This window comes from Pelobates fuscus, chromosome 12, assembly GCF_036172605.1.
Source record: "Pelobates fuscus isolate aPelFus1 chromosome 12, aPelFus1.pri, whole genome shotgun sequence".
Lineage (NCBI taxonomy): Eukaryota > Metazoa > Chordata > Amphibia > Anura > Pelobatidae > Pelobates > Pelobates fuscus.
In genome coordinates this window covers 77,632,767-77,646,749 of record NC_086328.1, presented here as the reverse complement: position 1 = coordinate 77,646,749, position 13,983 = coordinate 77,632,767, and the positions used below count along the sequence as shown (strand labels likewise).

Here is a 13,983-nt window from a genome sequence, read left to right as displayed (position 1 = left end):
GGGTCAATATCTGCTGATCATTCACTCCCTGCACTTCTACATTGAAATACGTTGTTTAATATAGATCAATGTTAATACCACTGATAAAAAGAACACTTTATTCTTTAAATAATTTTTATTCTTATTAGGCGGGTATTTGGGGGGACAGAAGTACCCTGTAATTGCCAGATTCATCTTTGGAACCAAGTCATAGCAAATGGCTGCTCGTTAAACTACAGAGAAACTCAAAATAATAATAATATACATAACTTATAAACTACGGAAATGTTGTTAATGTAGCAACAAAAATAACAATTATGATTTCACATAACCACTAGAATGCAATAGAACATACATATTTCTTTTTTAAATGACATTAATATGGTTCGCATTTTAATTAAAATAAATAGCTTCTAAGCTCACTTCACATGCCATCATCTTATAAATAGATTTATTGACTGATATTTCCTTTCAGTGAAGTACAATTAGGCTTAGCCATGGATTACAAAGCATATCAATGATTTCCCATAAATTCTGCGTGAATCAAATTTGGAACAAAAGCCATTTCCCATAAACTCTTAACAAAACAAAATAATAATACTAATGGTGAAATATGTAGATAACAAATAAATAGGAACGTTACGTTTATAAACAAGCATCATTTCCCAGAAGTATTTTTGTCTGTGTATCTGTAGCTATAGAATGATACCTACAATTTCCTTTCCATTCTGGAAATAGCAAGACTTAAACAACAGCAAGGGGATTCCTTTCACTAAAGGAAGTAAGCCATATATGGGTATCTACGTCACAGCCACAAGCGTCGTTGACCGTACCATCTGTGCATAGGGGAAGACGATTTATATTTTATTGATTAACTGTTATTATTATTAACTGTTGGATTTTATAATTACCAATGATCCATTTTTATACTATATAGATTTACATGTGATTATTTTAGATGCCACATGGTCTATTGAAAAACCCATCGTAAAGTGTGCAATTGTGATATGTTCCCGGTTACTGGTAAAGAGTTCATGCTTAGGAATCCCCATTCATAAAATGAAGCAGGCACAGAGGTGTGTGAGTCAGTGTGAGTGAGACTTAGAAGGAGTAAGGACCCAGACAATGTACAGAGACTTTTCTGGGACCTACCCTCATCAGGATCTAGGGTGCAGCACAAGCAGTCACAGCCCCCGGACTTCAGACACTGGAACACATTTAGGAGCGATAGATATGGGACACGGTACGAGATCAAGTCATCTCACCGATGCACAACAGGTAAGAACACCGACATGTGTTAATCGATATACTTGTTTAATATAATATACCAATATTGAGCTAATAATATTAGCTTAATATTGGTATACACATTACATATTGTGGAATTATATTATATATAATACTGTAATATTCAACATTTTAAAAACACAAACATCTATATATGTTATATATACATGTACATATGTGTGTGTATGTGTGTATATATATATATATATATATATATATATATATATATATATATATATATATATAATGTGTGTCTGTATATATTTTTTCGTTTATTTATTTATGTATAGGTATATAGATGTATAAAATTTAATTTCAATTGTATTGCAATATGGATTAAGTTGTTTTTGGTCTGCCTCCTATATCAGGCTGTTAGGGAATAGGATACATATGGTCTTGACCCTCATGATGCCATTCAAACAGGTGCCATGAGGACACATGTACGCATACAGCACCCAGGTGCTCTTGAACTTCTCTGGAAGATGTGAGTGTTAGGTGCTGCAGTATAAGTGTGTTTCATATCTATCTAGATTGCACACCTCACTGCAATAAACACCTTTGTAGAATTTAGTGATGTGTGGTAATAAAACATTTAATTTTGTATATGTATACTCATTAAAAAAAGAAAATCAAATTTAAATTAAATTTATGATGTCATGTTTATACAATGAACGTATTGTTTTACAGAACCACTTCGCATAATCTACTGCTGTGGTTTTCCAAATAGTGATGAACAACAATCTAAATAAATATATTTATTTAGAATTTTAGTACTTTATTAAATTAGAATACTGGGCGGACCTTGATACCTCCTCTGGGACAGACTCCTCACAGCAGCACAATCCTCCTACACTAAGGTCAATGATGCATTATGGACCTACAGTAATGCACGACTATTAGATTCTAATTATAGAGAAGCATTGAATCCAGTGCTTCTCTGTGTGAAGCATTAGCTGTAATTGGTGACATCATGCTGTGCCTGATGAAGCCTAACATGAAGACCTTCAATTTAAAAAGATCTTAAAGAAGAAGTGCTTAAAGTGGTTGTTTGTCGGACATCTCTCTGAAACAGAATAGAATGGTGGAAATATCTATACAATGTGACCATTCTGCAATATTCTGAAAGTGAAGTAATCACCTTGCAAACCAATGGAATGTTCCTGCTGGTACCATGATTTCCATGGTGACTACCCCACTTTTAGAACATTGCCCCACAATAGCATAACTTTTCTATTCATGACACTGTTGTACATCACTCTTGGGTTCAAAGTGTTTCAAAATGAATCACCCTATATAACAAGAGAACAGTGACTATACTCTGGAGTTGCTTCATAATTTATACTAACATAATAGTTAAACAATGCATAATAAAGAAATGTATACATGGGCAGTACACATGACACAGCTGTGCTAGGAAATTCACAAATGCTCTAAAATGCGAAACTTCACCTGGAATAAATTGGTATGACAGATGGGGATCTGGAATTAATTGATACTAGTTTGAAGTATTGTTAATATGTGATTTTGTCTTTACATTCTTGTAGATCTTAGTCCCTGCTCAGTTGTTGAGATAATATAATAATGTAACTTGTACAAGTCATAAAATTTCAAGTCCTAGGCTACTAGCCAAGCCTTAAACGTAGCTTGCCACCTCAAGGATATGTTTTCAGTGGCTAGTGGAGAGTGGAAATTTTGACCCCTGACTAGTAGATGATAGTAAATAAAAGTAAAAGAGGGCTAAATACTAAAAGTGGAACAGTTATCACAGTGCAACAATCGGAACATTCCAGTGGTTTCTATAGTGACTTCATCATTTTAAAAATATAGCCACACTTTTTATTAGTGATGCACCAACTTGTAAATTTTACTATTTGTAAACTCCTGTTAGCAGAACCATCTTCTTCTGATGTTTATGTAGGTCTTAAATTGTTATAATATTTTGAATGCTTTGTCAACCCAATTTAAAACTCAGCATTATAATTAAGTTATATTAATAGTTAATTGACATCAGTTAAAGAAACATAGGTATATAATTATATGTTTGTATGTAAATATTTTCACAGAACAGCATTGTGTTGAGTTCTCAATCAACTTGCAATAATTTAGGCAAAAAGTACCCACATTCTAAGAAAAGTTATGTTATGATTATTATTTTATTTTAGTAAACTACCCACATAGTCCAGCGTGCTCTATAAATATAAAATGCTAAATATTTCCTGTCTTTTTCAGTTTGCAAAAAAAATAAATGTCTTGAAACATTTTTAGATGCCAGTCTTTCCTTACAGTATTTATAAATAAAAGAGTGCTGCAGGGACCTACATAAATAAGGAAATAGTAGAATGTCCTCTTACTAGGACTTAGTGACCCTATAGCCTTAGGTAATAGCTAACGTACATTATGACTCACTGATGACAGTTCATATATGTAGTACAAATTGTACGAGTACTTCACTTCCTAAGAGTTAGCAATGCATCGTCACTCAGCAAAAAAAAAAAACAAAAAAAAAACTTTACCTGTTACTCGTCACATACAACATTACTAATAATCATTTTGGAAAATCCACTTTCTAGGCAAAATATCACACAATTTGGTAATCTTGTCATAGAGCACTCACACTATTCACACATGTTTCAATTATATGATTTTCTAATTACGAAGTAACATTTTGAGAAATTGTGATTACAGAATACTTTATGGTATTTTTTGTCTTTCTGTGCCCTCTGTTGTTTTTTAGTAGCCTGTAGAGTCAGTTTCAGACCTGGCCGGCCTATAAAGGAAACCTTGCAAGTGCTCAATGGGTCACCAGGCTGTTGTGTAATGATTCGATTTCATGTTAGGTTTGTGCGCCAGCACGTGACTTTATGCAGTGCGTTCATGCCAACACATGGCTTCATGAAGGTTTGATGTGCAGATAGTGAATTTCTGCACTGTTCACAGAGGTTGCAGATGCATGCACTCTGTTGGCCTAGTGGAGGAACAATATTCCCTTTTTAAACTTCACAGGCTAGCAAAATCGTCTGGAGTAGAGTGGACATCACTGTTGGAGGCAACTGTAGAGTTAAACCGTTCAAGAATGGTTTAACCCCATGGGGTAAAAGTGCCTCTGGGGGCCTCCTGGCACCATAAAAACTTATTAGATAACGTTGTTTTGGCATCTGGAGTGTCCCTTTAACCCCTTAAGGACCAAACTTCTGGAATAAAAGGGAATCATGACATGTCACACATGTCATGTGTCCTTAAGGGGTTAACCCTGTAATGTTGGCCTGTATTTTGCAAGTTACATAGTTACATAGCTGAAAAGAGACTTGCGTCCATCAAGTTCAGCCTTCCTCACATATGTTTTTGCTGTTGATCCAAAAGAAGGCAAAAAACCCCAGTCTGAAGCTCTTCCAATTTTGCAACAAAGTAGGAAAAAAATCCTTCTTGACCCCAAAATAGCAGTCAGATGTCTCCTTGGATCAAGCAGCTAATTAGAAATTATATCCCTGTATGTAATGTTTTTGCAAGTATTTATCCAATTGCAGTTTAAACATCTGTATAGACTCTGACAAAACCACCTCTTCAGGCAAAGAATTCCATATCCCTATTTCTCTTACTGTAAAAAAAACCTTTTCTTTTCCTTAGATGAAATCTCCTTTCTTCCTAAATGTGTGACCTCGTGTCCTATGTATAGTTATTTGCCAATTTACTGATTTACTGATAAATACTATAGTGTCCCTCTACCCCTGCAACCCCACTGTGGCACTCAAAGGGTTAAAATCCTTTATCTACTTACCATATTCAGCATGAGAGGGAATCTAATGCACAACCTTTCCTGTGAGGAAAAGACGCTGGATGTACTCATGCAAAACGTGAGGATGTTCAGTTTCGTTTCAAAGGGTTAAACTCCATGAAACCGCAGGAAATGCCACTAGTGACTGTCTGGTAGACAGCCACTAATTGCAGTCTTAACACTGCCATATAAACATTGCAATTTCTCTAAAACAACATTGTTTTACATTGCAGAGTTAAAGGAACACTACTGGCACCCACACCACTTCATCTCATTGAAGTGGTTTAGGTGCACTTTCCGTGTCTCCTTAACGCTGCAGCTGAAACATTGCATTTCTAGAGAAGCAGTGTTAAGACTGCTCCTAGTAGAGGGGCGGGGCCTGACCAGCGAAGCTGATAGACGTGCCACTGCAGAGCTCCTCAAACAATAGGGCAAAATACCGCTTTTTGGCCCAAAACCATACAAAAAAGCAACTCAAACAGCTTCACTCAACTCATGACAGGGTACTGAACGAAGCTTGCAGCTTACGAACATCCTGGAACCAGCTGGCAGACCGACTTGCGCCATGAGGCCTGGCGACCGTAGAGCGGGAGAGGCGGCCGATCCCCCGGTCCGGTGCCACAAGAGGCTGACACAACGCAAGAAGGAACCCCGTTACCCCCCCCCCTGGACCGTCGGGGGTGATCGCGGTCCACACCTGAGAGGGGAATCGAGTCCGGAGAATGAGCAGAGAGGGAGTACAAGGGGAAATATACTACACGAGGATGCACCCAAAATGGCGGACACCTCATGTTCCCTCGAGCCCACAGACTCACAGCATGAGACACAGCAAAGACTTGCAGCAATCTTCAACGACCTCTGGCGCAAACTGGTGGCCAAACTGCAGCCGAAAGCCTCACAACGGCAAAGCAAGTGTTACAAAAGCAACAAGCACGGCGCTACCGGGAAGGATACCGAGCCACATACCAAGCGGCGCACTGCGGGCCTAACAGCACAAGCGCAGGAGGAAACCGGCCAGACTACATTCAACCCCAAACCAGCATCGCCCATCAAACGGGTGTACAAAGCTGCCGCCCTGACTGCCCGACGTCCTTCTGGGCTGGGAGCCCACCGGGGGAGTACCCCATGCCGTCCGGACACCCGGGTTAGGGAGAACCCGCGGGCCCCCGAGCCAACCACCGTGACTGGGAGGCTCCATGGACTCAAGGCGAGGGCTCTCGCGAAGGCCCGGAGCCAGAGAGCCGGGAAGCGGAGCTGCGGCGGGAACACCCGAGCAAAACGGCAAGACTACCACTACACACCAAACCCCCCTCACTCCAGAGGACATTGCTCTAAGACCCCAGCCGGGAGAAGCACTACCGACTCGTGGACACTACCTCTGCGCACTGCCGGTGCCTCGCTTGCAGGCGACATGAGAACCTACCCAATAGCCCTGCTCTCGCACAGGCTAAGGCGATCGGCGGACTCAGGTACCACCTACCCGACCGGAATCGGCTGAAACAGGGCTTCACAGCAGGCTATCGGACACTGAACTCAGCATGGCAATTCCACACAAAAATCCATAGGACTGGAAAGTATATGCTTCTGTGTGTGAATAACAACCTTACAGTCAGTCTAGCAGCCAAATTTATCTTGTCTAGCCACACATTAGCCTAGGTGTCTATCATAGCACTTAAAGCATGCAATCTCTAACATCAAGCAGGTTCTAATTTCGCAAATCTCATACTCTGTACTTACACACTCATTAACAATGCATACCACTGAGGCTGACTAGGATATATATAGCTTGTTAACTACGAACATCAGTACTCGCTACAACCTTGTTTAAACTATGTCTTGATAAGTGATTAAGCATATATAGGACCTTAACTCCTGTCTTTAAGGTAAAAATACGTTTTATATTCTGTTTTGTTTCTTATAACTATGACTAGCATAAACGCCGTTTCATACAAGTTAAGCAGTGATACCTTTAAATATAAAAATGTGCTGAAACAGCATAATGAAGTCAGCGATCACTCATGAAGATTAATACAGTATGTAACCTGTTTCATTATGTTTTATGCATGTTCTTACACTCGTTATTGTGACGGTGTAGGACAACTTGTTCACTTATGCACAAAAAAAATAAAGAATTAAAAAAAAAAAAAAAAAAAAAAGACTGCTCCTAGTAGCTATCAGACAGCTCTAGAGGTGCTTCCTGCTGATTCATGAAGTTTGACTCCATAGAACAACGACGTTGGACATCGTCACGCTTTGCATAAGAACATCCAGCATCAAACAAAACCCCAGAGAAAGCATCGGGTCAATGCTTTCCAATGGGGAAGTCCATATGTAAAAACGGGCATGCGCATTAGGTTCCTCAAATCGGCTGACGTTAGTGGTAGAGGAGTGCAAATCAGGTAAGTTAAAGAAAGGGTTTCTTTTAACCCTTTCATGTACAGTAGTGTGGGGCCACTATAGTGTTGGAAATACATCTTTGTTTTTCCGACACTAAAGTGTTCCTTTAATGGGACAGGGACACTGCATTCAGACCACTTCAATGAGATGAAGTGGTCTGGGTGCCTTTAGTGTCCCTTTAACTGTTTTGTGATTAACCTCTCAAAGTAGCCAATCACAGCTCTGAAAATGCTGTGAAATACAATTATATTTTGATCCAGAACATTTTTATATTGTGCATTATTTTATATTATTTATCATACATAATATTTTATAATACATCATATTTTATAATATGTACCTATATCATGTACGTCCTTCTGGTACCTGGTTAAACTCACACCACTGAGCACTAAGGCTGTACAACACTACAATATTTTTTTTTTTTTAAGACAGTCTCTCTCTCAGCCTCTCTCTATATTATATATATATATATGTATATATATATATATATATATATATACTAGACTAAAGCCTTCTGGCATGTCACAATGAAATTCCTGCACTCCAACTTGAAAAAATGATACCAGGTGCTCTGGTAGCCAAATAATAAATCAAAAAAATACCGGCACTCCAAGGGTTTACAGTAGGGTTTAACCCTACTGTAAACCCTTGGAGTGCCGGTATTTTTTTGATTTATATATATATATATATATATACCCTTGGATATATATACCCTTGGAGTGCCGGTATTTTTTTGATTTATATATATATATACCCTTGGATATATATACCCTTGAAGTGCCGGTATTTTTTTGATTTATATATATATACCCTTGGATATATATACCCTTGGAGTGCCGGTATTTTTTTGATTTATATATATATATATATACCCTTGGATATATATACCCTTGGAGTGCCGGTATTTTTTTGATTTATATATATATACCCTTGGATATATATACCCTTGAAGTGCCGGTATTTTTTTGATTTATATATATATACCCTTGGATATATATACCCTTGGAGTGCCGGTATTTTTTTGATTTATATATATATATATATACCCTTGGATATATATACCCTTGAAGTGCCGGTATTTTTTTGATTTATATATATATACCCTTGGATATATATACCCTTGGAGTGCCGGTATTTTTTTGATTTATATATATATATATATATATATATACCCTTGGATATATATACCCTTGAAGTGCCGGTATTTTTTTGATTTATATATATATACCCTTGGATATATATACCCTTGGAGTGCCGGTATTTTTTTGATTTATATATATATATATATATATACCCTTGGATATATATACCCTTGAAGTGCCGGTATTTTTTTGATTTATATATATATACCCTTGGATATATATACCCTTGGAGTGCCGGTATTTTTTTGATTTATATATATATATATATATATATATACCCTTGGATATATATACCCTTGAAGTGCCGGTATTTTTTTGATTTATATATATATACCCTTGGATATATATACCCTTGGAGTGCCGGTATTTTTTTGATTTATATATATATATATATATATACCCTTGGATATATATACCCTTGGAGTGACGGTATTTTTTTGATTTATATATATATATACCCTTGGATATATATACCCTTGGAGTGCCGGTATTTTTTTGATTTATTATTTGGCTACCAGAGCACCTGGTATCATTTTTTCAAGTTGGAGTGCAGGAATTTCATTGTGACATGCCAGAAGGCTTTAGTCTAGTTAGAGAGATTGGCTACAACTACTATTACACTTTCACTTGTACTTTCATGAGAGGCTGGAATATCAGAGGTGAAGTATTTTACAGGAATAAGAAACTGGATTGTTATGGGACAGATACTAAAAATATCTGGGTGGGGAGGAGGGTGGAATTAAGAAGAAGGACTAAATGATTTACTGGAAATGTGGTTGCTGGGGGAGGCACAATGTTGTCGGAGGCAATTATGCACTGTAATAGAATTGTACAGGTTTGTCTTGGTGAGGGGGGTCTGGCTGTACTAATTATTATTATTATTATTAGCATTATTATTATTTATTAGCATTATTATTATTAGCATTTATATAGTACCAACATATTCCAATGCAGTTTACAATTAGAGAATGGGAGATATTTGACAAGTAAGTTACATAGCAAATATTAACCGAGACAAAAGGTGAAAAGTGGCAGTCTATCAGTGTTGTCCAAATATGGGTAAACCTTACTTTGCTAATGTAGAAGTAGAACATGATCATTAGAAATATAGAGAACAGCAGCCTGGCTGCGGTAGCCTCAGTGACACTAATTTTTGGTCAAAGCATTCCAAAACTATTTCATAGAAGACAGAAGGCTAGCAAATGTAGGATGTAGTGTTTATGGCGCTTAGACTATCCCTTTTAATGATCTACATATGAAAATGAAGTCACACTCTTATATAAAGACCTAAGTGCTCTAGACCTGGGGCTGACAAACCCCAGTATAGGAAGTCAAGCTGACAAAGGCCTCTGTGCAGGTCGAAACATTGCATTTCTTGTTCCAATAAAACTGCTTGATGATAGACCTTGAGTGTCTGTCTAGACTCTAGACGATGCTTATTTCTAGACTATCCCTTTTAGCAGCATCAAAATATTGTTTATCTGTCTGCTGTCTGTCCTTCTATGTTAATGTGTTTTTACAGTGATGTTTTGGGGATGAGTAGTTGTATTTCTTTCTAACTGTAGCCACTTTGCAAATTTGTAAAAAACAAAACAAAAAAAAAACGTGGGATACTTCTCAAAAATGTGAGATGCTTTTTAAGACTATTCATCAACATGCAGATCATTTTCTACATCCAACCAAAGTATACATAAGTATATATAATACACACACACACACACACACACACACACACACACACACACATATATATATATATATATATATATATATATATATATATATATTACAGTGTAATTGGGGTATATCCAATCCAAATGGATTATTGTACTGTTTTTAATGAAACATTGGAGGATTTCTGAAAGATAGGCAGACAAACAAACGTAGATGTGTAGATTCCACAGAATGCAAATATCCAGACATCCTTGATTGATTATTTATTCATTATAGAACGTATTAAATTCCAAATGCAATTAAACTGACTATGCTTTAATGACTAGTGATTAATGTTTATTTTATTCTTGTTTTCATAGAAATACCCAAATCATACCTCTTCCAGTCCCTTTATCCCAACAATAAATGCGATTACATCAAGTCAAGACCTAAACTGGATGATCCAGCCAAATGTGCGAAGCCTAGCCTTACCTCCCTATCACAGTCCTCGACATGGAGTTATCAGGAGTATGCCGGGACCCTTGAATATGAGCCGAAGGAGACATGGTGAACATGTGAGTGCATCTCATCTGAAAATCAGTATTTATTGATCATGGCGGCTGTATTGATAATATAATAGGATAAGGGGGAGGGACTTTAGGTTAATAGGATTCAGGTTGTGTCGCAAGCATGATTGTGCATTGTAAGATTCATTTATTTAAAATTATGGCTGCCTGAGGTCAGGATTGTTACAAATATCACGGAAACGGTTGATGAGCGACTCATAGACAAAGTACAGTGAGTCAGGAGGGAAAAGAGAGCAGGCAGGAGACCAGGTTTGAGTGCCAAACCACAGCTTGGAGTGTGGGACAAACATTAACGGCTGAGTCATAGGATCATATAAACTGCCAATCCCTCCATTCATGCACAAGGCAGTGTTCTCTCCTTGCACCCTCTGACACATGCACAATATGGCACCATGAACTTTATACAGGGTTCAGAAATATAGTGCTGGATTTTATCTCACATATTGCCATAGTATACTAAAGTTAACAGGTGCACAATAAAAATGTTAAAATAAAATCTACCATAAGATATATTTCTTTACTAAACTTTGTATAATAACATTTATCACAGATATCACATGAAGAAGAGGAAAGAAGAAGAGTGCGTAGAGAAAGGAATAAGATTGCTGCTGCAAAGTGTCGGAATCGTCGGAAAGAACTGACAGACTATCTTCAGGCGGTAAGTTAAACAGACAAGTAAAACAAAATTGAGTCTAGTAGGTAACAATTGGAAGCTCAGACTGGGAGCTTGAGGAAGGAGTAGAAAATGCCAAAATGATGGAAGAGAGATATTTCTGTGAGGAATATATTGATTAAAGGCCGTGTTTGAAGACAAAAGTTTATGTTGACCAAGAGTATGGTGGTGTAGAATAGTGTTCACAACAAAAATCAAGGTAAGGAAAGTTCAAATGAGAGAGTAACATTTTACTTCCTTTTCACATTCACAGGAAACAGATAAACTTGAAGAGGAAAAGTCATCTATCCAGAAAGAGATTGCCGAGCTCCAGAAACAGAAAGACAAGCTAGAACTAATTCTTGATGCCCATCAACCTATCTGTAAGATTCAACATTCTGACCACCATGAACGGAAAGTGGCATCTCCTAGGACTGTTAAAGAAGAACCACATGAAGAACTAGCCCGGGGTCCAAAAGTCAATCTGCCTAGGATAGAGCTGAGTGAAACTCTTTTGGAACCTGAAGCACTTCACACACCAACTTTGATGAAGACACCATCTGTCACCCCTTTCACTCCAACATTAGTTTTCACCTATCCTGGTCCACAAGAATCCTGTTCAACCGCTCATCGCAGGCTTAGCAGCAGCAGTAGCAATAGTAGTGGGGAACAGAGTAATGGGTCCCTTGATTCTCCTACCCTATTGACTCTTTAAAATGAACATGGAGAGGATGTTATCACAATGAGTGCTTACTAGATCATGATTGAATTGCCAGGTTTTAAACTTTTATAGATCCCCTTTTGAGGATTATGTACACTTGTTTGTATGGCATGTTATCACTTACTCTGTAAGGGTTCCTATCACTTCCCCAATCAGAAATCACAAGTGCTTTTATATGAGGATTTCCAGTTAGTTGCATGACCTCTGTATAAGGCTGGAAGCTAATTCACTTCTAGAAATGAAAAGGACTGTTTAACAGCTGTTCTAATGCTACAGGTATAGTCAGTGTCAGAAAATTCAGTTCTAAGGTATAGATAGTATTAATGGCAGAGCCAAGATTAGACTGTGTGACTATGTTCTAGTTGCATTGATAAAGGTAGCGGCAGAGCCGGTATTTAAACTGTATAAAATAAGTTCTATAGTGACAGGTAAAGTCAACGGCAGAGCCAGTATTAGACTGCATGACATATTATAGGTTTATGGGTAAAATTAACGGCAGAGCCGGTTTATTCTATATTTATTAAAATATATTTTTTATATGGTCAATACAAGGGGTAGGTATTTGGAAATGTACATTTTGATAATGGTACATTAATAAAAATACACTCCCCACATTTTTTTTTTGTCTTAATATCCTTATTTTGTAAAATTGTGTGTAATAAATCATATGTATACATTCTTACACTAATGTATTTTCCTGAATTCATTCGATGATTGGCAAATATTCCCTGTAAGAAAATTTAAAATATTCTGTAACTTAAAACAGGGAGATCTATGTAATAATGTTGGGGAAATAATTCTAATTAATGTAACATGGTCACAAAATATGTAATGAAAGGTAGACAAATGTGTCCCCCAGCTGTTGATGTACTACAACTTCAGTGAACGTTAGGGCCACTGACTAGTGGACAGTACTGGGAAGTGTAGCTCATCCATAGGCAGAGGAGGATTACTTCCCCTATTACAAAGCCTTGAAGATATAGGGTTAAATAGTAATATTCACTTTAACTAAATAGCTGTTTTAAAGCGTTTTTTTCTTTACGTGCCAAAAATTGTAGTGTATGTACAATAATACACTGAAAAGTTTTACAAATTAGGGCATTTTATGTTGGAGATTTTTGTGTTACTCATAGCAAGCATGGACAACTAGTGCACAATAGAAATATGCAAAGGTTGCAAAATGGCTCAACATTTCCACTAATGAACTAGTGACTTACAAGATGGTCCCAAATTTCCACACGGCCACTAGCCATTTACAAGGGAAATTTCAGCATAGGGCAGTAGACATTCACCCTTGGTGAGTGTAGCATTGACTCTCCAGTTTCGAAATGGCACATAACAATTACGGCATGGCTAGTAACGTAGTACTTGAAATTATGAGCCCTGAGCTACAATTCCCATGATTCTCCACCTCCAAGAATTCTATATCCATAGCTTGCAGAGGAAGGAGAGAGTTGGATTTCAAGTTACCCACTTTTAATCTAGGGATATCTTTGTAATTTCTGATTATTTTACACCAAGATTAGTCAGCAGACAGCTTTATCACTCCAGTAAACCAATAAGTGTCATGATCCTCTGAGACCCATTAGCCATGAAAAAATGACACAGTAGAAAACGCTCTTTGCTTCCATTGGTCTTGGCAAATCATTTTGAAGAAAACATATCAATGGACCACCTTACAGTAGTAATGCCTTCATATTCTCATACATGGTCAATGAACATCATTCTCAAAAGGATTTTAGCAGACTGCCAGTAAATACATTTGTATAAATAAATGTTACTTCAAATTT

General features: G+C 37.3%; 1 protein-coding gene across 1 annotated transcript; it reads left to right on the top strand.

Moving 5' to 3' along the window:
- The first annotated feature begins 1,065 nt into the window (after positions 1-1,065).
- On the top strand, positions 1,066-12,736 carry FOSL1 (FOS like 1, AP-1 transcription factor subunit). The gene is made up of 4 exons (XM_063437354.1): positions 1,066-1,257; positions 10,614-10,808; positions 11,371-11,478; positions 11,747-12,736. Exons 1-4 carry the CDS (start codon positions 1,105-1,107, stop codon positions 12,185-12,187), a joined length of 897 nt encoding a protein of 298 aa, XP_063293424.1. The 5' UTR covers positions 1,066-1,104; the 3' UTR covers positions 12,188-12,736.
- Positions 12,737-13,983: the final 1,247 nt, after the last annotated feature.

Coding starts and splice junctions, on each gene's coding strand:
- FOSL1 (XM_063437354.1), top strand. CDS start 1,105: ATGTACAGAGACTTTTCTGGGACCTACCCTCATCAGGATCTAGGGTGC. Junction 1,258..10,613: donor ATCTCACCGATGCACAACAG/GTAAGAACACCG, acceptor TTGTTTTCATAG/AAATACCCAAATCATACCTC. Junction 10,809..11,370: donor GAAGGAGACATGGTGAACAT/GTGAGTGCATCT, acceptor CATTTATCACAG/ATATCACATGAAGAAGAGGA.